General features: G+C 38.7%; 1 protein-coding gene across 1 annotated transcript; it reads right to left on the bottom strand.

Moving 5' to 3' along the window:
* Positions 1–3,480: 3,480 nt before the first annotated feature.
* On the bottom strand, positions 3,481–18,299 carry pon2 (paraoxonase 2). Its single transcript, XM_088326095.1, has 9 exons — positions 18,133–18,299; positions 17,971–18,041; positions 17,848–17,903; positions 15,514–15,676; positions 13,355–13,481; positions 12,707–12,907; positions 10,528–10,609; positions 10,334–10,462; positions 3,481–4,837 (listed from the first exon to the last, which is right to left on the bottom strand). The coding sequence occupies exons 1-9, from the start codon at positions 18,207–18,209 to the stop codon at positions 4,676–4,678; spliced, it is 1,068 nt and encodes a 355-aa protein (XP_088182221.1). The 5' UTR covers positions 18,210–18,299; the 3' UTR covers positions 3,481–4,675.
* Between the last annotated feature and the right edge of the window lie 5,723 nt (positions 18,300–24,022).

Genomic DNA, 24,022 nt, shown 5'->3' with positions numbered 1-24,022 from the left:
CATGTTCTCCCCGTGCTTGTGTGGGTTTCTACTGGGCACTCCGGTTTCCTCCCACATTACAAAAGCATGCATGTTAGGTTAATTGGCTCATCCGAATTGTCCCTATGTGTGAATGAGTGAGTGAGTTGTCTGTCTCTGTGTGCCCTGTGACTGGGTGGAAACCAGGTCAGCAAGATGGCTGGGATTGGCTCCAGCACCACTGCGACCCTACTGATGATAAGCGGTGCAGATAATGGATGGATGGATGAACAATACATTTCAAATGAATTTATTTCAAATATTTCTTTTGTTCCGAGAGGGAAATGGTATTCTCCTCCTTATCTATTTCACAGCATACAGCTTTATTAATTAGAACATCCGAGAGTGGGGTCCGCGACAAGCGACAAGTTGCATGAGGCTCTTAGGTGCTCTCTAGTGCGCTCTGTTCAAAAGGAAGTTTGGAAAATTATATGATATCTGTAAGAGGAAAACCATGACACAAAGACACAAACTTTCTTAATGTGGTCCAATGTGTGTGTATATATATATATATATATATATATATATATATATTATTCCTTAAAAGAGCTTATATAAAATTTCTAATATAGCTCTTTTCAATATTTTGAGTGGCCATCACCTGTCCTAGAGGTAAAAATTCATTTAAAAAATATATATACCAGTATATATCGATATTGATATGAATGCTAGGTACATAGATACATAAAATATTATGCAAAGGTGGATTTTTTTTTTTGAATACCCGTAAGATGACATCTTTTTAACATAACATGCACCTCACCTTGAGGGAGCTAACATAATGCCATCTTGCTGCTACGGATACCACAAAAACATGCAAAAGGCTAAGCAAAAATACATTCGAAGAAAAACTGCAGTTCGGTTATGTCGAGTCTCTATAATTTGTATTTTTCCCGGTGCTTTTTTTGTATTCGTTTTCAGTTGTACCTGACAATACAGACAAATTTTTGTCAAATAATACACTCTGTCCCTTAAAAATGTTGAAACATTTTTAATTGGAATATTTTCGGTTACAATTTTATGAAAATCCCTGTTTTCAAGAGGCTGGTATACAATTAGATACAATAGACTTTGTAAATTACATTATAACTGCTATTATTTCCTAGCTATCAAAAAGAGAGCTAGCTCGGCCTGCAAAATGCCAACGATATAGTGAAGCTTAAGGAAGTTAAGCTGTTTGACTATCCTTCACCAAGCAGTACAGATAACAGCAATACAAGATCGCTCGAATTTCAAAATTTCATGCGTTTTGCATCAAGCGAGGGGCCGGTTAGCTTGACCGCCACTTCTGAAAATAACCGCCGTGGTTTTTTTACACTCTTATCAACTCCACCATACCCATTGGACTCTCCTTCAAATGCTGTTCACTTAAACGAGACGCCGCCCAATGCAAGAATTACCACAGACTATTTCATGGGTTGCTCAGATCATAGAAACAAAGACAAAGTTAACCCAGTGTGCAAGATATAGTCCATGTTAAGGGTTGATTTTGTTATGCCTTTATGGACTCAGATTATTTTAATGACAATGTTATACTCTAAAATGCAAAATATAATGATTATTGTAATAAGTGCGTTGAGATTCATGTCTAGTGAGCCGCAAACAGAAAAATAATTTAGCATTGCAGCAAATGTAACTTGGTGTGAACGTAGGTTTTGGACACATTTTCTAATGATTTGGTTGCCAGATTTAGGATTGATGTTGCTCACCATTGTTTTAAGTGATGTTCGCAGACTTTGTGTGAACGCTGTAAGGTTTTAACATTTCTAAACTATAATCTGACTCCAAAGACACTTCACGTGTCTTGTCCAAACCCTTACAGTTGGAGCATGCCCAAAAGTCGGAGAAGTTATTGAGCCGAGTATAGTCCACATATTAATTTATTTAGCTGAATCAAAGAGTTGAGCACATCTTTCTTCCTTCCCAATTACAATCGTGTGTAGGAGAGAGAGCGAGCAGCGGGGGCTTCCGGGTTGCACACTTTTATGACACATGGCGATCGAATGTCCACGCCTCATGATCAAGCCTCTGGCTGATTGGTCCGCGCCGTGTTTATGCAATTATCCCAATCGTCCTTTGAAGCTTGGGAGATGGGTGAGAGGTCATCGCCCTTGCCCCCAGGCGAGGTGATAAATCATTGTTATCTACACAAACAGAAACCAAAGGTACATTCCAAAGCACAGGCGTTTTACAACATCCTCTCAGAGTTTGCCCTCAAACACTGAAGTCACGAGTTTAGAACAAGTATTTTTGAGTATAAGTGTAATAAAACAGCGTATAAAATAGTATATAACTTCAACGCTCAGACCCGTTGAAGATTAGAGTAAAGATAGGTCCCAAATGTAGCAGTTTCCCACGAATTGCAGCTCCAGCTCATTGATTTCATGGGTAATGGATTCAGGCAATGGGGAAATACAGCCTTCACAGGGGTGTCTTAAGGCAGTGTTGTTACCCAGAGGCCAAACCTTTCTCTCCCGACGCTGTCTCAGTCGATTCTCGGATGCGATAACAATCCACGGAGCAACTGCTGTAAATCACCATTTCTTTGGACTCTTCTGACTTTCCTCGGTGTTTAATTTTGTTAATGAATTTATTTTCAATTTAACGAGCTGCTAAGGCTACTCGTTACCGTTTGTCTTTATTGCCAATTGTGCAAAACGCTTGCTCTTTAAATAACAGCATACACTAGTGTATCACAGTTGCGCACACACTGCTAGCAAACTCTACCTCGCATTCATGGCTAGTGTCTTAAAACTTGGACGATTCTGGTCAGCTAAGCACTCCATCACTTACAAAAATTTAACTCTAAATCCTTGAGAAAAAAAAAACGTGGGACCTTGCGATTGCACAATTGCAACACGTCACATGGCGATATCGATTAGATTACGGTTTACTGTGCAGCCCTACCGCACATGCACACAAGTGTACCTGCCGCAACACAGTGGTTGAAAAACACTGCAATGGAGACTAGCTAAGTTGCATGGCTCCTAGCATAAAGGTGCCAGTAAGGCTGCTACAAGTGTGCATATCTAAGGATGCAAGCATTACAGCAGTCATAAACGCCTAGCATTAACGGTTAGCATCACGGACGCTCTGTAGCAAAAGCAGCCAGCCAATAAGTCGGCAAAATTTTGATTATCTAGAAAAAAAACTTGTTATCTTCCCCCCCCCCCAAAAAAATGTTACATACTAAGTGATTTGAATATATCGATATTAGATACTGATTTTTGCAGGCAAAATTGCCCTAGTTAAACATCCAGCTTTGCCAATCATTGAAAATCATACTACAGAATGTATAAGGACAATTTTAAAATTATGATTATTTTTTTCCCCCCGTTAAAGCATTTAAAAGCCACGTTTTTAAGCCGAAAAGCTGGGGCGGGGTAAACTGGATACCAAGCATGTGGTTACTGCAAATGTCTAGCTAGCAGATGTGCCATAAACAAGGAACAATCAACATCGTCAATTTGTAGTTTTAATAGAAAATGCATATTTTGTTACTTTCTATACACAGATGTAGTGACCTATGGAAGATTTGCAGTATTTGTTAGCATTGAATATTCATTTATCATAATTCAACAGACCTTGAACAATTTGGCCGAGAAAGACAAAAGAAAATAATTAACAGTTTTAACAACATTAAAAACATTCAGTTCTAACAATATACAAACAAAAATGTGCATTCTTAGAATAACAGTGACAGAGACTACTGATTTTGTTTTTGTCATTGTTAAGTAAATCATATATTTTGTATCTTGGACAATAAAAAGTTCTTATCATATTCTCCGTTTCTGTGAAATAAAAAGTTGGGAATGATAGGTAAATGATTCAATCTGTTATTACTACCGCACACCTGCAAAAACGTTTTCTCATGAAGCAAGGGTTTTTTTTGTTATTTGGTATGTTCCTATTTTGCAGTTTTGTGGGGGTTTTTTTGGATGACTGTTCATCGCTCTCACTGTTGTTTCACATTATTGTTTGTTATTTTGACTAGTATGCGCTATTTGCAGTGCCGTTAAGAATTGCCTGAGTGCAAAACAAAATGAAGGTTCTGTAGCGGGCAAGTCAAAGTCCGGATTTAAATCCATTTGAGATGATGTGATGTCACCTTAAACGGGCGGTTAAGGCTAGAATACCATCCAATCTGGCAGATTTGAAACAATTTTGCAAAAAAGAGTGGGTCCAAACTTTAACAATTATTGTACACGTTTAAATTCTGTTATCACTGGCAAAGGTGGCCCAATTTTCTAATAGGTTCAGGGGAAAATTACTTTATAGGGCCGGATAAGTGCGGATTTTTTTTGTGCCTCAATAAATGGAACCAACATTTCAAAACTGTATTTTGTATTTCCTTGGGTTGTCTCTGTTTGGTTTGATACGCGAAAACACAAAAATCAGGAATGGGGCACATACTTTTTCACAGCACTGTAGATCATAGAGACAATCGGCCAATCATTCTTGCTGTTCTTTGATTTTCCGAATCTACTTTATGTAACCTAAAAAAAAGAAACAGCTAATGAAGGGGTTTAAGAACAGGCTGGAATTTCTTAAAAGTGTTGGGTCTTCTTCTGTTCTCTTTGCAAGTTAAAAAACAATTGGTGTCTTCTCTCCTTATTTGAGGGTCCTATTCACGAACTTAACATGCGCACAATACGGCTCATTCCAAATCACAGCGTACGGCCTTATGAAACATCGAGCCAATGATCAGTTTCCCGCCATAGATCGTAGCCACTGAGGAGCCCATGATCATGTCACCGTCATCGGCAAACACTTGCTTCACTTGCGGATCTTCTGAGTGAATGTTTTTCACGCAGATGACCTGGATGACACAACAAGATTTAAAAAAGAAAAAGGAGTTGGAATCCAAATAAAAAAGTCTAAGGCTAGGTTCATATTGCAGAGACTAATGGTCAATTCTGATATTACGGTGAAAACCGATGTTTTTCTTAGATTGTTCACATTTCCAACTAAATGAGACTTGTATGCAATCTCCTGTAACTTTAAATCCATCTCCTGTGTGAACGAAGTGTCCCGCATGCGCAGAAGAGGATACGTGACATAACACGCGATGTTATTATTGTTTAAGGAAGTACACATGGATGCCAAAGGCTGAGCAGAGTTGTTAATAAACCAAAATTGGCCAAAAATTCCAATTGAAGACATACCCAAATTAAACTGAATGGTGTTCTCGAACCGAGAATATGGACGATTTTGGTCTTTTTTGAAAGGTAACACTCTGAAGTTTTGTCCTCAACAGAAATGACTGCTGTTGGAATTATTACTTTATCAATAATAATAATAATAATAATAATAATTTCCTTTGTATTGTCATTCTTTGCAAGAACGAAATGTCGATACACCTGACCCGTTGTAGCCGATGCAGCCGCAGCCAACAGAGGGCGCCGCCATTTTACCAATGTTATAAGTCTTAGGTATGACTCGGCCGAGGCGCGAACCAGCGACCTCCCAGTCTCAAACACACTTACATTAGTAATCTGACTCCAATTTCTGACCTTACCCAAACACCACTCATCCAACAATACGCGCGCTCATTCTGCAATAGAAAGGTATCAGGAAGCCGGCATTTCACACACGAGTGGATTTATTCCTAACACACAAATCGAATACAAACAACTGGGCCTCGGGTCCCTCTTAATACAATCTTGTGCGTCTCTGTGGTACTAACATTGAGTCATCTAAGTTGGAACAAACAGAAATAGAAGGTTTTTAATCTCGCCGAAAAAGGTTTTGCAATAACATGCCTGCAAAAGAGTGTAGCGTGGGCATCTTAGATGGAAAACAGCTGGGACAATAAATCGGATTTGATCTCAGTATAAATATCTAAACATCATATTGTAGACATTTTGTAAGGGTAGGTTTAAGTGTTTCCAAATGTGGCCATTCGGAGACGACAAGTACACAGCTCTCAAACCTCTTCAATTGTGTATTTGACTTTGGCCAATTTTAAGACATTGTGAAAGAGGTGTTACTTACTTTCGTTTTTTTCTTTTACATCAGACCCAGGCTACATTCATATGGGGTCCTGAATCTAATACATATCTGATCTTTTGGAATGTGACTTCTGTGTGAACGTTCTCAATTACTATTGTACGCACTTGTACAGTATAATCATGCATTAAAAAGGATCAGTAGTTGCATTTACGCACGTTTATTTTCGCCCGATTTGAACACACAACAAAAAATTGCATACATTTATGTAGGGAATATCATTGGCTGACCAATGTGTCAATCCATCAATCCATTATTTGCATCGCTTATCCTCAGTAGGGTCGCAAGGGTGCTGGAGCCCATCCCAGCCGGGTGGGCAAGGGACACCCTGAACTGGTTGCCAGCCAGTCACGGGGCACACAGAGACACACAAGCCACTCGGTTTTTCACACCCAGAGACAATTTGGACCAGCCAATTAACCTGAAACGCATGTTTTTGGAATGTGGGAGGAAACCAGAGTGCTCGGAGGAAACCCACGCAAGCACGGGGAGAACATGCAAACTCCACACAGGAAGGTTTCAATGTGTCAATCATCATTTGAATTGGTCACTACTGGACAAAGTTATACGGAGTTAAAGGAGGCAATAGGCTAACGCATTCTGTGGATCGTAAAAAAAAGCCTGCAATCGGTCGAGCGTGGTGTCATTCAAAGGTTCAGAGGCGACCTGCCATATTGGAAGTAATTTGGCGAGTGTTTATTTGTAAACGGGACCAAAAAGACGGATTGCGACAAGGAACATCCAACGATGCAGAAATGCTTTTAGGCAGATTTTGTTTCTGTCTGCTTTAGAGTAAATCTTTTACACGGTTGGATTCACTGGACTCTCATGGATGTAACAAGACCAGCTGATGTTTTTGTGATAAGTATACTTTGAAATGGCCATCATATTTTAAATCCCAAGAGTTTAAGCTTCTCCAGTATCTGCCATCTCTTATTTCAGAGACTGGTGGCATCATATAGACACTAATTTGCTTCTCAACAGTTAAATCCAAAAGCTCACTTTCCCTTTCAAGGAATGCTTTTAGTGTTTTTCTCCGCCATGGTTGTTGATTTCCTCCCGCCTCTTGATGACGCGCAGGTCGCATGACTGCGTTTGGACCGTTCACACAGAAGTTGCAGTCCCAAAAAATCAGAAAGGTATTAGATTTAGGACCACATATGAAAGTGGCCTGAAACTGGTGCGAAGAAATCGGATTTGTGCCATTGATACGGACTTTAACAGATCAGATACAGGTTGTGCCCGTGCAAAACAGTCTGTTTTCCCTGCAGTGTGAACCTAGCTTAAAAAGTGACTTTCTGTAAATTTGTGAGATTTTCTTGTTAATTAGTGTTTTTTTTTCATGGGACGGTGGGAATTATTTGACCGCTACATCAGGGGTCAGGAATCTTTTCGACCCAAAGAGCAGTAATCGCAACATATTTAGATTTCTTTTTGAGAGCCACACCATATAGTTTAACACAAAATTTTACAAAACCGCCAAACTTTGTCCAGATAAAATCACATTTTATATCACTATGCCACATAAGATGATTTGATAAAAAATTTGAAATATGAATAATGCCAAGGCCTGTGTCCCATATCAACAAATATACTACTTTAAACTATTCTCCTTCCCGAAGTTACTTAAAATTGTTGCGGCTCATTTTGACCTTCATTTCTTTTCATAAAAAATAGTTTCAGAACAAGGTGCAAGCATTTCTTTTGTAAAAATGTCACAAAATACTGCAAACGGAGTACAGACGCTCCCCCCTACTTACGATCATTCGACTTAAGAAAAACGGTATATATATGATAAAAATATTCGGGATGCCGCTGTAAGCTGTAAGTTTTTCCGAGTATAGGACAGTACTGTAGTGCTTCTTTCCGCCGCTACCGGTGTGTGGCGCTGTGAAAGCTCACCCAGCATCCACCCAGAAGAAATCCGGCTTCCTCTTCCTAGTTTGTGTGTAAACATACAATACTGTATCTTTGAAACTTTGAATTTTTTATTGTTTACATTCTCTTGCACCCATTCAATATGGTTAGTGTAAATTGTAAAGAAGAGGCGAGCCATTTCTTTTGAAATGAAAGTGGAATCAGAAAGCTTGATGCAGTTGAGAAAATGGTTCAATCGCTTTTTTTGGCCACTTTTTACCACGGAGGAGGAAGACGCCTAACTCTTGAAGCTCACCTTCCAAAAGTAAGTTAAACCTAATTTATAGAGCATATTATTTTTTTGAAATGTCTTTCTTTTAAGTACAAAACAATACAGGTTACTTATATAAAGCTTAAACATACAAAATATAGCACTGAAGCAACTAAAGTGGAACAAATTCCACTTTACGAACGATCGTCCGATCGTTCATAAGTTGGGGAGCGTCTGTATCTCCCTTCAGCACAGTGGGCACGGGCGAAAAAGCAGAGATCCGCACACCCCTACCACTCACCCAATCAAATTGCTATGCTTACTTGGCTAGCATTTTGGGGAGTTTATTATGTTCTGTGGGTTTTAATCATAAAATTGTCTCATCAGTGACGTACCTTATTCAATGAGTTTCCATGCAAAGCAGGGGACTCCAACGTTTTTCAAGCTGAGAGCTAATTTTTGTTCCTAATTAGCGCAAAAGGGCACCCAGTATGATATGCAATTCTAAAATAAAAACTTATCTTGTCATGACTATGTTCTTTTTATGTTACTATCAGGTTTATGATTGGAAGTGTAGTTTTCTAGACCCAGTCAACCACTATAATAATCTTAATAGAAAATCAAAATGCCTCATCACTGTGAGCTCACCTCAGCTGTCTTTAGGAGCCTCCCTGGTGCCCGTGGGCACCATATTGGAGACCTCTGATGTAAATAATTACTTAGCAACAATCCTTAAATAATCTTGTGTATTGAAGCTCACTAAGCATTCTATGTTCACTGTTTAGACACAATATAATGAAAAGCCACAAAACAAACCTTTTACCCAGAAGCTCTCGCAAAGCATCTCGAGCAATTTGATTGGGTAAGTGGTAGGAATGGCCGGAGCTATACACAGGACAGGACGTGCGCACACCTTCTCCCTCAGCACTGATGGTAAATACGTACGTAACCTCGTTTACAGTGGCAAAATTGCAAATGTATTTTCCTCGTGATCATGTATGTTTATTTTCTTAAAAATCAGCCACTCTGGATAAATAAGTAGATATCAAATATCAAGTTTAGGAGTTTATTTGCCATAAAAATGCCCCATTTTACAATTTGGAAAATTATTTCTTGTAAAATTGTTTGTTAATAAGTGTAACCATGCCAATTTATGAAATTAGACATTTGCTAGTTAATATCTTTGATATCAGCATATATTTTGTAAGTAAGTCACTTTGGTTAGTTGCAAATTACTTGTAAATTACCAGCTCGGTGGCCTTGTGGGTAGGGGGCCCGCTCCGAGACTGGGAGGTCGCTGGTTCAAGCCTCGGCCGAGTCATACCTAAGACTTACAACATTGGTACTTATTGCTCGGTTGGAATTGGGGGGTTTGGTCACCTATTGACTCACAACACAGCAGTTGGGTCTAAAATGGCGGCGCCCTGTTCGGCTGCGGCTGCATCGGCTCGCTACGGTTTAACCGTGCAGGTCAGATGTATCGACATTTCGTTCTGTGTGCATGGTTACAAAGAATGACAATAAAAGTAAATTCTTCTTCTTCTAAATTCACCAGTTTTCTATTGTTAATTTGCAACTTAATAAAGTTGAAGATTTACGAATTTATTGAATGTAAATGTGTAAATTTATCGTCGTGAGCCTGCTAATTTACACAGTACAGGGTTTGCAAGTTTATTTCTTCTAATTTAATGTATTTTTTGTGTGAATGTGTCACTTTCCTGTAAATTTGTCATGTTTTTAATTGAATTTAAAAGTTGAAAATTTGTGAGTTTGTTTATAAAGTCAAATAATTGTAATATTGTTTTTTTTTAATCTTAAGATTTTGCCACTTTCCAAAATCGTAAATTTGCAGGTTAATTTTTTTGTACATGTTTTAGTTTCTTTGCTCGAAAATCTGACCGCCAGATTTTCCAGATTATCCTTTGTTCATTTCTGTTTTTCTCTCTCAATTGTATCGTAAAGCGGTTGATTTATTTAATTCATTACAACCTTATATTTGGATGAACAAAGGGAAAACATAACCATGTCAATCAATCTAATTAATGTATTGTCATAAGGGCAAATAATTTGCACTCCTCCCTCAGTTGAAAAAAATAAAATAAAATAATACATGTTCCTGTCATGCAGTGGTATCCATAGAGTTGTGAAATCTGTTTTGAGCGTCATTGTTACACCAACCTCGGACCCTGGTGGATCTTTTAGGTCATAGTTGAAAGCTTTCCATCCGTTGGGATGGCAGCCTAACCACAGGTCACCAGTTTCCGGATCAACTTCGATGTTGTCACAAAGGGAACCCAAATCTACAGCCTGGTGACAAAATAGAACTCTGAATTAAACATAAACATCATTTTAAAAAAATAAAATGTATTTACCTTCATCGTGGCCAGGGCATTGTCTTTTGTCCTCTCCAAAACATGCACTTTACTGTCAAGTAAGTCCATCACATACACGTATCTATTCATGACAAAAAGAGATCCATTTAGAACAGGGGTCGGAAACCTATGTCTCGCGAGCCATGAGTATGTATGCCTGGAAGATAAATTTCAACTATTACGCACTTCTCTGTAGCTCCAGAATTTTGAGCCAAAGCAGTACTGCCAAATCAAGGTTCAGAGTCCTGTATATATAGGGCACATTCTCAACTCAAGTTTACAGTCAGGGTGTCACACCAATTGATCCCGTTTTGGCAGTAAGTTGCTAAGAAACTTTATATGAAAGCTCTATGTATGTTCAATGTTGAGATAGTTTATGACGAAAACCCGCTGATCGAACTGCAAATGAATAAAAACGCCAGCAAACCACTCAGCGCAATTTGATTGGGTGAGCAGTTTAGGTGGGCAGATCTCTGCACACACCGCGAGGCATTCCCTTCTCCTGCTCAGTGAAATCTGCACCGAAGGTTAATACGGTATCCTTCTTGTTTGCAGTACATGTGACATTTTTACAAAATAACTTTGCTTGCTCGTCGTTTTGACAGATATTTGTCAAAAAGAGCCTCAACACTCTTAAGTGATTCAGGGCGGTAAATGAATTTTAGGTGGTATATTTGGAAAAAGGTTCATAAAAAATGTTCACGGCCAATGCACTTTTCAAGACCTTTTAAACAAAAAATTGTTTTAGTACTTTTAAAGGAAGAAATCTAGCGCCGATCAGAAGAACATTTATTTTGTTGAATTTAATGGCTAAAATAAATCGCTATCTTGCTGCTAGCACAGACTTTGATCTACGATTTTTTTTGTGTCAATGGGGGCTGCTATAAACTGACATGAATTCTGCCATTTTGCTTCAACAATGCACACAAAGCTTGGCTATGTCTCTCTTTTTTACAAACATGGAAAGGGCTTTATGAGTGTTGGGTAATAATTGAGTTCAATACAGAAGACAGAAAAATAAAAGTACAGTATGTATAAAAAAACAGAAAAAATAAGCCAAATTTCGACGCATTTTAATTATATTGATTGCTTCAAGGCAGAGTGCATTCAATCTTTCGATCTTAGCTTTTTGTTTTACTTATAATCATTAACCAGCTCAGTAGCCTAGATGGTAAGGCGCCCGCTTTGAGACTGGGAGGTCGGTGGTTCGCGCCCCGGCCGAGTCATTCCTAAGACTTAAAAAGTGGTCGGCGGCGCCCTCTGTTGGCTGCGGCTGCATCGGCTCGTTACAACGGGTCAGGTGCAATCGACATTTCGTTCTGTGTACATTGTTACACAGAATGACAATACAAGGAAATTATTATTATTATTATTATTATTAATATTTGGTGTGTGTTTTTAAGAGGATCGGTATCTAAATTAGTTAAAATACAGTTGAAAACAGGTTTTTTGTTATAAAATGCATTTGTCGCACTGACGAGTTAATATTTTTAATTTTTTTTGGGTTTGCATTTTCAGGGATTTTCTGTTGTTGTTCGACTTGAAATCTGTTCAGTGGGTAAAAAGCTAAACTTGTTTTGTTTTTACAAATAATTTTTGTAGATCTGTAAATATTTTTATTCATATTTCATGTGCCAAACATATGAAATGACTAATTACTAAATCATTTGGTGGATAACGTTTCATTATTATTGATAATATATCATTAAATGAAAATAATCTCAGGGGTCGTTTGGGAGCCAGAACAGCCAAGCCAAAATAGCCAGTTTTCTAAATAGAACTGTCCTCTGGAGTGAGACCAGTAGGGAGCGGTGACGCTTCACACGACAATGCAATAATGGCAAGCCACCGGAGCAGGCGTGGCGGCGTCATTTTTGCACACTATGGAGTCACTGCCAAGAAACATGGCAATGGTGGCATTTTCAAACACATCACCCAAAATTCAAGCTATTTTAAAGATTTCAAGCACACGTACGAACCCTGTTACATGTACTGTAGATAGGATTCTTTCATAGATTTTAACAAATTATTTAACGTCACACAGCGAAATAAAATGCGCTGGAGAACTAGCTTTTGTTGAATTTTGAACTTTGATGGCTCTTTGGTTCAAAAAGGTTCCAGAGCCCTGATTTAGAGGAACTGATGAATTCTGTTCAAATCACACAAAGGTGTAGCCGACCTTTTATCAGGTGAAACGTTGATTCCGTTGGCAAAATAATATCCCTCAGAGACAACTTTGACTTCCTCTGGGCTGTAGTAGACAACGTTGGTCAAAGGAAGACACAGGAATAGCTCCACAATTGTTTTCAATTCATGGGAAAAATAGTGATCGTTGGTGGCGTAGAAACGATCCACGCCCAAAGCGACGATGTCATTGACACTGGAAAGAAAGAAAAATAGTCAACACACAGAACAAAATAGAATGACTGAATAATCTAGGTTTACCTGTAAACATGTTGGTGTATGTATATGAAAGAAAGCCTTGCTTTTACGGTTAATGAAGGATTTAAGGGAAAGGGTCTTTATCTATATAAATGTAAATCACATTTTAAGTATTGAGGTTACTTGTCAAAACATTTTGTTCGTAATGTCAAAGTATCAAACCGGAGTGTCTGGAGGAAACCAACACAAGCACGGGGAGAACATGCAAATTCCGCCCAGGAAGGTTTGATCCCATGACCTCAGAGTATTGTAAGGTATCAACATGTGTGCCGCAAGAAGTTATATAAAGTCCTGATCACAGAGTTCTGCATGAGCTTGGTGGTTGCACAGCCAGGTAAATTAAACAAAAAAATGCAAAGGATTTGCTTCGAATAGTGTACTGTACCTATGAAGAAGTTCATGTTTGAAGGTTTTCAAGTACTTGAGGGACATCTCCTGTTCTTCAAAATGAAACAACTCTATTTGGCTTCTGTGGTGAGGATGATTTACCACAAACAAGTACACTGTCCCATCTGAAAAAAAAGAAGTAGAAATTAAACATCGTTTAAAATAATATGACAAACGTGACTTCGGATCCAAAAGGATGCACACTAATAAAAAGAGCTTCGATTGTCATCTTGACATTCATCAGGACTTATATGTGTTACTTTAAGGAATGAGGTTTTCTTTACCAGAAGGAGGTATTACATGATAACGGATATTACAAAATGTCCAGTTCCGTAAGAATAAATGAGGAAAAAAGTCCAGATCATTATTCTCCCAAATAAAAGCAAACCGGTGGAGTAAGGCCAGAATTGCTTGTTTCATGTTTATAGAGTATATAAACGATGAATCCATTATAAAATTGGTGAACAGTACAATAATGGAATAGAATAGACCTTTATTATCATTGTTACAAAATGGGTTGAACATATTGTGACAACGAAATTGGACGTGGCACTCCAGTTACACATTTAACTGTAAGAATCAAAAATTTTAAATATATAAAAAGATATTTACACAATATTTACACAAGAAAGTGTCGGCATGTAGAGGCAGAAGATCTTTACATTGGGTGTTTGCTTACAGGGGATCATATTTGTGCAATATGCAGTAGTGCAAAATAGGCAACATTGTGCAAAGTAAGCATGGCATGAATACAATTTTACATCTTAATGAGGTAGCGTGTTTGCATTTGTATTCCTCCTTAAAGAGCATTTGTGGAGAATTTCTGTTTTTTTGTGCAGTGTGTATTTAGGGTGGTGATGGCTCTGGGGAAGAAACTATCTCTGAGTCTGTTTGTTTTTGTTTTGTGTGACCTGTAGCGTCTGCCGGAGGGCAGCAGGTCAAAGAGGTGGTTGTCGAGGTGAGAAGAGTCCTCGATGAGGTTTTCTGCTCTGCTGAGGTAGCGAGAGCAGGCAATGTCCTTCAAACTGGGCAGAGAGCAACCAACAATTCTCTGGGCTGTGTTGGTGATCCTTTGAAGTGTTTTCCTGTCTGCTGCCGTGCACCCAGCATGCCACACCGTAATGCATTATGTCAGAAGGCTCTCCACTGAGGCTCTGTAGAAGGACACCAGCAGCTGCTGTTTCAGATGATTTTTCCTGAGCACTCTCAGGAAATGGAGTCATTGCTGGGCCTTCCCTACCACCGCTCTGGTGTTTGCAGACCAGGAGAGGTCATCGGAGATGTGCACACCCAGGAATTTGAAAGAGTGGACTCTCCCTACAGTCTCCGTTTGTAATGAGTGTTGCTAGGTTTCTGCTTTTCCTCCTGAAGTCCAGTATGAGTTCTTTTGGTTTTTTTTGGTGTTCAATAGGAGGTTGTTTTTCAAACACCACGTTTTCAGTGACTCCACCTCAGGGACTGCCGAACCGCTGGCTGGGGTCTTCACCACCATCTTTAACCAGTTCCTGTCACAGGCTACCGTCCCGCCCTGCTTCAAAACCTCCATGATCATTCCCATTCCCAAGAAGTCAGCAGTGGAAAGCCTCAACGACTACAGGCCTGTCGCACTTACGCCTGTGGTCATGAAGTGCTTTGAGAGGTTGGTGTCCCAGCACATCAAGGACTCCTTAACATCCGCACTGGATCCCCACCATTTTGCCTACAGGGCAAACCGCTCCACTGATGACGCCATAAACACCGCACCGCGCTGAGCCACCAGGACCACCGGGGGAGCTACGTCAGAATGCTCTTTCTGGACTTCAGCTCAGCCTTCAATGCCATTATCCCGGAGATCCTGGTGGAGAAACTCTCTCACCTAGGACTCTCTTCATCCATCTGCTACTGGATAATGGACTTCCTCTCAAACCGCCCACAGTCCGTGAAACTCGGCCACCACGTCTCTCCCACCCTAACACTAATTGATTACTTGTTAATCAATTAATCAATTAGTAGTTGCACATCTACAATTGCAGTACACCATCCAAGGGTGCAAAATAAGGTTAGACGGTTATTGAATAATACTGACGCACCCAATGTAAAGAATTGCAGAAGGTATAAAAGTTTAAATGCATGCAAAGCGAAATCAACTCATGCCAACTGTTTGTCAACTGCTCCTACCAGTTTGGTCAGTATAAGCGCTGATGCCGTGAGGGTTGAATGTCTCCAGGTCGAAGTTTCTCGGCATGCGCAGCTCATTTGGCCTCACCTGAGAGTTTTTGAGATCAAGGAGGAAGATCTTTCCAGGCTTCTCGGAAGTGGAGACTCCAGGATACTTTAATCCCTGCGTAGGACAATTTGGGAAAAAAATAAATAAATCTGTAACTTGTATTACGCTTGAATACGAGAAAAAACACAAACCGATACATTTTAAGACATTTGCGTGGATTACTTTAAAGTCGAGGTTAGGCCAGGCCTAAAAATCCAGCTCAACTTGACCCGGCCCGCAAGTATTGACACCCGACCTGAACCGAATAACTAACTTACTACAGGAGGGCGCCCAAAGCAAAGCCGAAAAGGAGTAGATTTTGTCAGGCTGCCGCCAGACCAATAGCCATATTTTCACAACTATAAGGCGCACCTAAAAGGCTTCCTTTTTTTCTCAAAAGCTGACCATGCGCCTTATAATACAGTGCGCCTTATAGAAGGTTAAATATTGAGTTGCAAGGTCTCGCAACTAAGGTTTTTTCTAGTCTGTATTTGTAAACAGGAATTAATAGGGCTAAACAGACAGCAACAAGCAACGTCCATCGATGCAGATGCTTCTCGGTTGATTTTTTTATTTTATTTGTCGGCATTATTGCGTGTTTTGGAGTGTGTACATATTTTACACAGTTGAATTTACTACACTCACAGATTTAAGAGGACAATGGTTGCGTATTATTATTGAATGTGATGGCTGCAAGACGACTTCGGTGAGCAACCCAGGCTTTATATTTTCTCAGTTTCTTGTTTCAGACTGATCTTAATGTTTCTCTGATGAGTCCATTTTTAAATTTAATTCAATTCAAAGTGTTTATTGTCATATACACAGTAAAGAACCACATTTCCATGCACAATGAAATTCTTGGTTTGCTGTTCACACAGTTGCCAGCGGAAAAGAAAATAGGAACTAAGAAATGGTTGGCACTTCTTGAATCCCAAAAGTTTAACCTTCCTAATGATACGTGGAATGACGCATTCGAGTGATTGGTGACATCGTAAGGACACGGTGTCAGTACGTGTCTGAGACTCGTATTTGCCTCTTTGCGAGCCGTCGGAATATTAAGGGGTTAATAAGTTTGACTGAACTATCTGATTGTTTTGTTGACTTTCCCACTGTAGCGCCTTATAGTCCGGTGCGCCTTATGTATGGAAAATATATGACAAAAAGCTATTTTTGGGGGTACGCCTTATAACCCAGTGCGCCTTATAGTCGTGAAAATACGGTAGCTGTATTCTGCAGGACCAGCCCCAAAACACCCAAAATTTCATATTTTACTTGTGAAGACTCGGGATGTATAAGCTTCAACACTTTTCTTCATGAACATTTCAGGGTTTGGGTTGGAAAAAAACACTAAGATTTCATAAAATTTAAATATCATACATATTTTTATGAACATCATAAATTCATTATGACAACAGAATACCTGGGACACAGAATAAAAGGCCAGACAGCGAGAGCGAAAGATAGATCTGAGGCGCACTTGCCTAAATACGCGCAGAAATATTTTGGAGCTCACTACGCTTTAAATAGATTTGTCCAGCTCAAAAAATGAGTGGCTCAGGAGGTAGAGCGCTTGTCTTGGGATCAAGAGATTGCAGTTCGAATCCCGGCTCCTCCGTGTTACATGTCCAAGTGTCCTTGGGTAAGACACTGAACCCCTAATGCCCCCAATAAGCAGGTTAGCGCCTTTCATGGCTGCAGGGCCGCTATTGGGAAATGTGAAGCACATCGTAAAGCGCTTTGGGAAGTCTTCATTGACTTGAAAAGCGCTATATAAATGCAGATCATTTCATTTCATTTAATTTTCTCACTGCTCCATTTCAAGATTCAAAGTGTTTATTGTCATATGCACAGTAAAGAACCAAGATTCCCTGCTCAATGAAATCTTTACTTTGCTGTTCAGACAGTTGCCACCATAATAAAACTAAGACACTATATACATGTATACATAAAAGAATATTATGAATATAAAAAAGATAAAATACAAGATTAACTCAAGATGAGTTAAGGGTTTTATTTCTCTCATGTTGAAGTTTCTGAGTTTTCCCTTTCCGTCATGTAGGTTTTAGATCAGGGGATGGTGTAATAACAGTCTGTAGTTTGCAATAATCTGTGGTCTGTGTAGCCCTTTGGGACTCCTTCTGATTAAGTGCTATACAAATAAACATGACTTGACTAAAAGTCACATTGTAGAGATCAAATAAATCAATTGCAACGTCTACCTGGGACACAGGAAAAAAACAACTTACAGAGCTGACAAAGGCAAGCCCATCTCCAAACACGGTGATGTCCTCTGAACCCTCGTCTGCAAAGATAATACACATTTATCAACTTCGTCCATTAAAGTCTTGCTAACGTGGGGATTTACATACTCAAATTCTTCAGTGCAACACAATTAGGGAGGTGATTCTTAACCAGCTCACGAGAAGCGAGTAACCTCTTCCTAGTTTGTTTACAAATCAAAAGTCAGGAAAAAACACACACACAACTGAAATCCTCAAATGAAAGAATTCCACCAGAAATGGGACATTTACCTTAAAGTGACTATCCTCCCTCCGAGTATAATAGATAAAGCTGCTATAAGAAGCGCAAAAAATCCCCACATGCCCATGTTGAAAATACACAGCGAGTTCAACAAAGTGCAGAAAGTTTAGGAATTTTTCGCAGACTAGGCGTGTACAAATATCCTATGCCTCTAGCGCAGTTAGACATAGAAGACTAGGTATGTCGGTGCATTGCACCAGTCCGTTAACAAGCGTGCCTACGATGTTTAGACTCATTTTACAGGACAGGAAAGTCGAAAATTCAATACATATAATCTTATGTTCATTCCCCAAAATATATCAAAAGTGTGATCTCAGAAATTTGTCAGTGAATGTTTTTTGATTGAATCTTTGAGTTTGATGACCACTCTCAGTTTCGAAGGAATTTATAATACTGTATACATAAGAATTTCCCCCTTAAATTGATTTAAATATGTCATATTTTTTATTTGTACTTCATTTAATTACTATTTTTTAATTTCTACAACGCCTTATGTTCTCATGAATATTATTAACGCGGTGCTGTATTGGTTTTCGACTTCTCCATGCCAATTGCGTTTGTATTTGCAATGTACAATAAAATCGTTATTAAAAAAAACTAGCGACCATATTGGTAGGGTCCGCTTCACCGCTACGGCAGTGTACTGTATGTACTGTATGTATATTGAAGATAAATCAACCTGCTCGTTTTACGAGCAATTTTCATGCAAATTACTCTTGTGTCAATGTCAACACGGGCTGTTATCAGAGAAAAGTAATTTATAAAAAAAAAAGCCTTTAACAAATAAAAGCCTTTAAAAAAAAAAAAAAAAAAAAAACAATTATACGAGGTACAAACAACTGCATTGAAATTTAAACTATTTATATGAAAGTAATTGAGAAAAAAAACAAATTCAAAATCAGTGTTAAGAGAGTATTTTAAGACTTTTTAATACAAAACTTGTGTAACCCTTTTTAATCAATGTTTTATTATCTAAATTGCAAATCAAGGTAAATAAACATATATATATATATATATATATATATATATATATATATATATATATATATATATATATATATATATATATATATATATATATATATATATATATATCACACACAAATAACCATATACATAACCATAGATGGTTAGTCGCCAGGCTCGGCTTTAAAAAAAATCCTGTTTGTATAAAAATATTTGAAAAAATAGAGGACAAAAAATACACAAAATGAAAGGAAGTTATTGATAGTTGGTCGTGGCTATCATGCACTTTCCGGACAAATTCCAACATGTTACCTAGTGTTCTCTTTTATTGATGTTTACTATGTTTGTCTACTGTAAGTCAATGCTGAATTTATTCCACACTGGTCATCCTGGAAGGGGGATTACCACTTGTGAGGCCCCTTCTCAAAGTTTTTTTTTCCTCACGCTGAAGTGTTGAGTTTTTCCTTGCCCGCATGTTGGTTCAAGATCAGGGAATGGTGTCATTGCAATCCTGTGCAGTCTTTTGAGACATCTTGTGATTAAGGGCCAAACAAATAAATGACCATTTTAGTCACTTGCCACTTTAAGGGTTAAAACTATACTACGGTTCTAGATTTACAAGATTAATTTTGTACTTCCACTTTATGAGTCCAGTGATTTTTTTAAACATTGAAATCATGTAAGCCACCAAGAGGTACTGGAGCTACTGAAGCTCTCAAAGAAAAGAGACGAAAACATTTTTGCCTTTGTAAGGTTATTCCAGCTTTCCAATACTCTATGGTATGGCGTCGAAGTGCATCCACAGGCAACACAATGAGCTGGCATTTTTCCCTCTGATATTTTTTGGGGCTTTGTCCACATATACTGAAGACTCTGATAATATGACCCGACTAGCTTAGGCCTGCGGTAGGCCCGCCGTTCTAAGAGGTGCGTCCTATCTAGGATTCTGTTTTTATCTGTATAAATCTAGGCGCCTTAGTAACATGTGGAGCTATTTTGTGTTGCGAATCATCATGCGCACCAAACTTCAATTTTGTATTTTTTGCTAACGTTAGTACTTTTAGTAAATAGGACTAAAATGGCAATGAATGAATGAATGAATGAATACGGATATGATATACTGTATACAGTGCATCCGGAAAGTATTCACAGCGCTTCACTTTTTCAACATTTTGTTATGTTACAGTCTCATTCCAAATTGTATCAATTTAATCTTTTATCTCAAAATTCTACACAAAATACTCCATTAGCACAATGTGAAAAAGTTTTTTTTTTTTTTACTTTTTTTGAATTTATTAAAAATAGAAAACTAAGAAATCACATTTACATAAGTATTCACAACCTTTGCTTAATACTTTGTTGATCCACCTTTGGCAGCAAATACAGCCTCAAGTCTTTTTCAATATGATCCTACAAGTTTAGCACACCTATCTTTAGGCAGTTTTGCCCATTCTTCTTTGCAATAAGTTTCAAGCTCAATCAGGTTGGATGGGAGACGTTTGTGCACAGCCATTTTCAGATCTCTCCAGAGACGTTCGATCGGATTCGGGTCTGGACTCTGGCTGGGCCACTGCAGGACATTCACGGAGTGGTTCTGAAGCCAATCTTTTGAGATCTTGGCTGTGTGCTTTGGGTCGTTGTCCTGCTGAAAAATGAACCTTCGCCCCAGCCTGAGGTCAAGAGCGCTCTGGAGCAGGTTTTCATCCAGGATATCTCTATATATTGCTGCATTCATTTGTCCTTCTATCCTGACTAGTCTGCCAGTTCCTGCTGCTGAAAAAACATCCCCACAGCATGATGCTTTCCCAGATTTGTGCCTCAAGACAATCCTGTCTCGCAGATCTACAGACAGTCCTTTTGACTTCATGCTTGGTGTTTGTGCTCTGACATGCACACTCAACTGTGGGACCTTATATAGACAGGCGTGTGCCTTTCCAAATCATGTCCAATCAACTGAATTTACTGCAGGTGGACTCCAATTAAACTCAGGGATCAGAATGGAGATTTTCATTTTCAGCTGAAATAGCCAGCGTCCATTAATAAACCAGGGCGGAGCCCCCCCCCAACGCAACCCCCCCCCCCCCAAAAAAAAAAACAAAAAAACATGGGTTTTAGGCAACTTACTTGTCCAAAACCATGCTTATATTTATCATTTAAGTAACATTTTTAGAAGATTACAATAATTTGCCCACATAACTGATTTTTTTGTAAATACTGCAAGATAAGTTCAAATGCAGTTCAGTCCCTGCAGCTTGTGCGACAATGCGGCCAATTTTTCTAACGGCCGCCAGGGTGCGCCAGAGCAATAAAGGAAAGAGTGAGACAGTCGGATTTTGAATTTGTTTGCTACGCAAGAGAAAAAGTGAAAAAGTCGGAATGCCTTTGGGGTTCAAAAACAGCGGAAATCCGCGGATCCGCGGAAAATTCTGATCCCTGTAAAACCGTAGAAAGATCTCAAGGATGATCAGTGGAAAAAAGATGCACCTAAGCTCAATTTTGAGCTTCATGGCAAAGGCTGTGAATACTTATGTAAATGTGATTTCTTAGTGTTCTATTTTTAATAAATTCCAAAAAAGTAAAAAAAAAACTTTTTCACATTGTCATAATGGAGTATTTTGTGTAGAATTTTGAGATAAAATATTAAATTGATACAATTTGGAATGAGGCTGTAACATAACAAAATGTGGAAAAAGTGAAGCCCTGTGAATACTTTCCGGATGCACAGTACATTCTGAAAACAAATATAAACAAAAAGGAATTCAAAACAAAATATATAAATAGATGAAAACATAAATATACAAACTAAAATTAAAAATAACTTTCAAAATGTCAAATTAAATATGAAAATATGTTTAAAAATGTGATTAAACATCCATCGATTTACATACCCACCAACGCTACCGATCCACGCGTTAGACTACCGCTTTTTGCCTCTTATCAACGCCCATTTTTGGAAAAAAAAACCTACAGCTTTTTACAATTTAAATATCAACCTCATCAATTAAAACATGACACAAAACTGGTATTTTAGTTTACAGCTGTTTTACATTAGAATGAGACATTCTGCATGAATAAACTGCTCCAACGATTACATCAGATTTCTGTTTTTTAATCTTTTTTTAAATATTTTATTGATATTTTGTTTACCATTCTGATTGCGTCTTTTGCAAATAAGTTGATGGCTTTTTAATGAGAAAATATTGGCAGATTGTTTTTTTTTGCTGATATACATTTACCGGTAATTGTATCAGTGTATGTACGGGCAGCACAGCAGTGTAGTGGTTAGTGTGAGTGAGGCACAGTTCTGAGGTCATGAAATCAAACCTTTCCTGTGTGGAATTTGCATGTTCTCCCTGTGCCTGCGTGGGTTTCCTCCGGGCACTCCGGTTTACTCCCACATTCCAAAAACATGCATGTCAGCTTCATTGGCCGGTCTAAATTGTCCCTAAGTGTGAATGAGCGAGTGAGTTGTCTGTCTCTGTGTGCCCTGTGACTGGCTGGCAACCAGTTCAGGGTGTCCCCTCCCCACTGCCCGAAGATAGCTGGGATAGGCTCCAGCACACCCGCGACCCTACTGAGGATAAGCGGTGCTGATAATGGATGGATGGATATTACATGTACTTCTCCCTTTATTTTCAAAGGGTCAGTGTGTATTGTTTGACCACTAGATGTTGCTGTATTGTGTAGTACAACAAAAAACGAGTCCTAAAAACCACAAGGAAGAATACAAACTACAGAGACTCAAATAGACCAAATTGCACCACTTTTCCTTTTTAAATGTTTTTGCCCAGCCTTTTGCGAGGTTTTTGGGTTCTCGTAGCTGCAAGATGGGGAGGCTAATGTTCTGTAGAATAAATGCAAATTTCTCAATGCGCGAGTGTTTTGGAGAAATGCACATTCGTATGATAACAAATAATCATTTAAATCTATAAATCTGTACCTGCATTTACTCATCTTCATTAATTTCTTCTTGTTCCAGGTGTCACAGACCAGAAGGTTGATTTATCTTCAATATACATACAGTACACTGCCGTAGCGGGGAAGTGGACCCTACCAATATGGCCGCTAGTTTTTTTTTTATAACGATTTTATTGTACATTGCAAATACAAACGCAATTGGCATGGAGAAGTCGAAAACCAATACAGCACCACGTTAATAATGTTCAAGAGAACATAAGCCGTTGCAGAAATTAAAAAATAATAATGAATATATTATCTATCCATATATACATGCATAATTGTTTTACTTCTTTGAAGCGCTAAACGATACACAGTAAAATATCTGTCATTCTCAAAGTTCTACTAAATATTTTTCTGTATCTTTTCAGTAAACTGAAAATGAAATCCATGCACATAATGTTAAACAAACATCTCACCCCTACAAGAGTAGCCTAGCGAGCTGTCAGTTAAGAGGCAACGGAAAATGGCATCACCCTGGCTTGAAGCAGTGTCTGAAACTCATGACAAAAAGTTACCAGACACCAGGGAAAATTACCCCAAAAAGTTGCCTGCCCAGCCAGTGTTGCCTGCCTCATTTTTCACAACTTGAAACACAATAAGACAACTAATCGCAATAAAACCCATTGTTGCAAAGTATTAAGGATTGATAATCAGACTATACAATAGAACAACACTTTTAAATTAAGTTTATTATAAATCTACTTATAACGTTCAATGCATGTATATGACACCGCTGTTTTCCATCTATCATCAGTATGTACCTGCATTTATCTTCATTCATTTCGTCTTGTTCCAGGTGTCACAGACCAGAAATGGACACGGGACCCAATAGCGCTCGTTTTCACAGTTTTTATTAATAAAGAGGGCAAGAGGAGCAGGAGATGCGGAAGTGGCACTTCCGTGTCTAGCGAGGACAGGTCGAAGACAGGTGGGAATTACAAGTCGCTGGCCGGG

Source organism: Urocampus carinirostris, chromosome 2 (assembly GCF_059441175.1).
Source record: "Urocampus carinirostris isolate Australia breed hairy pipefish chromosome 2, RoL_Ucar_1.0, whole genome shotgun sequence".
NCBI classification, from domain to species: Eukaryota; Metazoa; Chordata; class Actinopteri; order Syngnathiformes; family Syngnathidae; genus Urocampus; species Urocampus carinirostris.
The sequence above is the reverse complement of the archived record's forward strand: the minus strand, read 5'-3'. Positions and strand labels throughout refer to the sequence as shown.

Bases quoted from the DNA above. Each gene is read 5' to 3' on its own strand.
- pon2 (XM_088326095.1), bottom strand. From the start codon at position 18,209: ATGGGCATGTGGGGATTTTTTGCGCTTCTTATAGCAGCTTTATCTATT. The intron at 18,042-18,132 runs GTAAATGTCCCA...TAAACAAACTAG, and splicing joins GGGAGGATAGTCACTTTAAG to GAAGAGGTTACTCGCTTCTC. The intron at 13,482-15,513 runs GTAGGAGCAGTT...CTTTTTTTTCAG, and splicing joins CGCTTATACTGACCAAACTG to ATGGGACAGTGTACTTGTTT.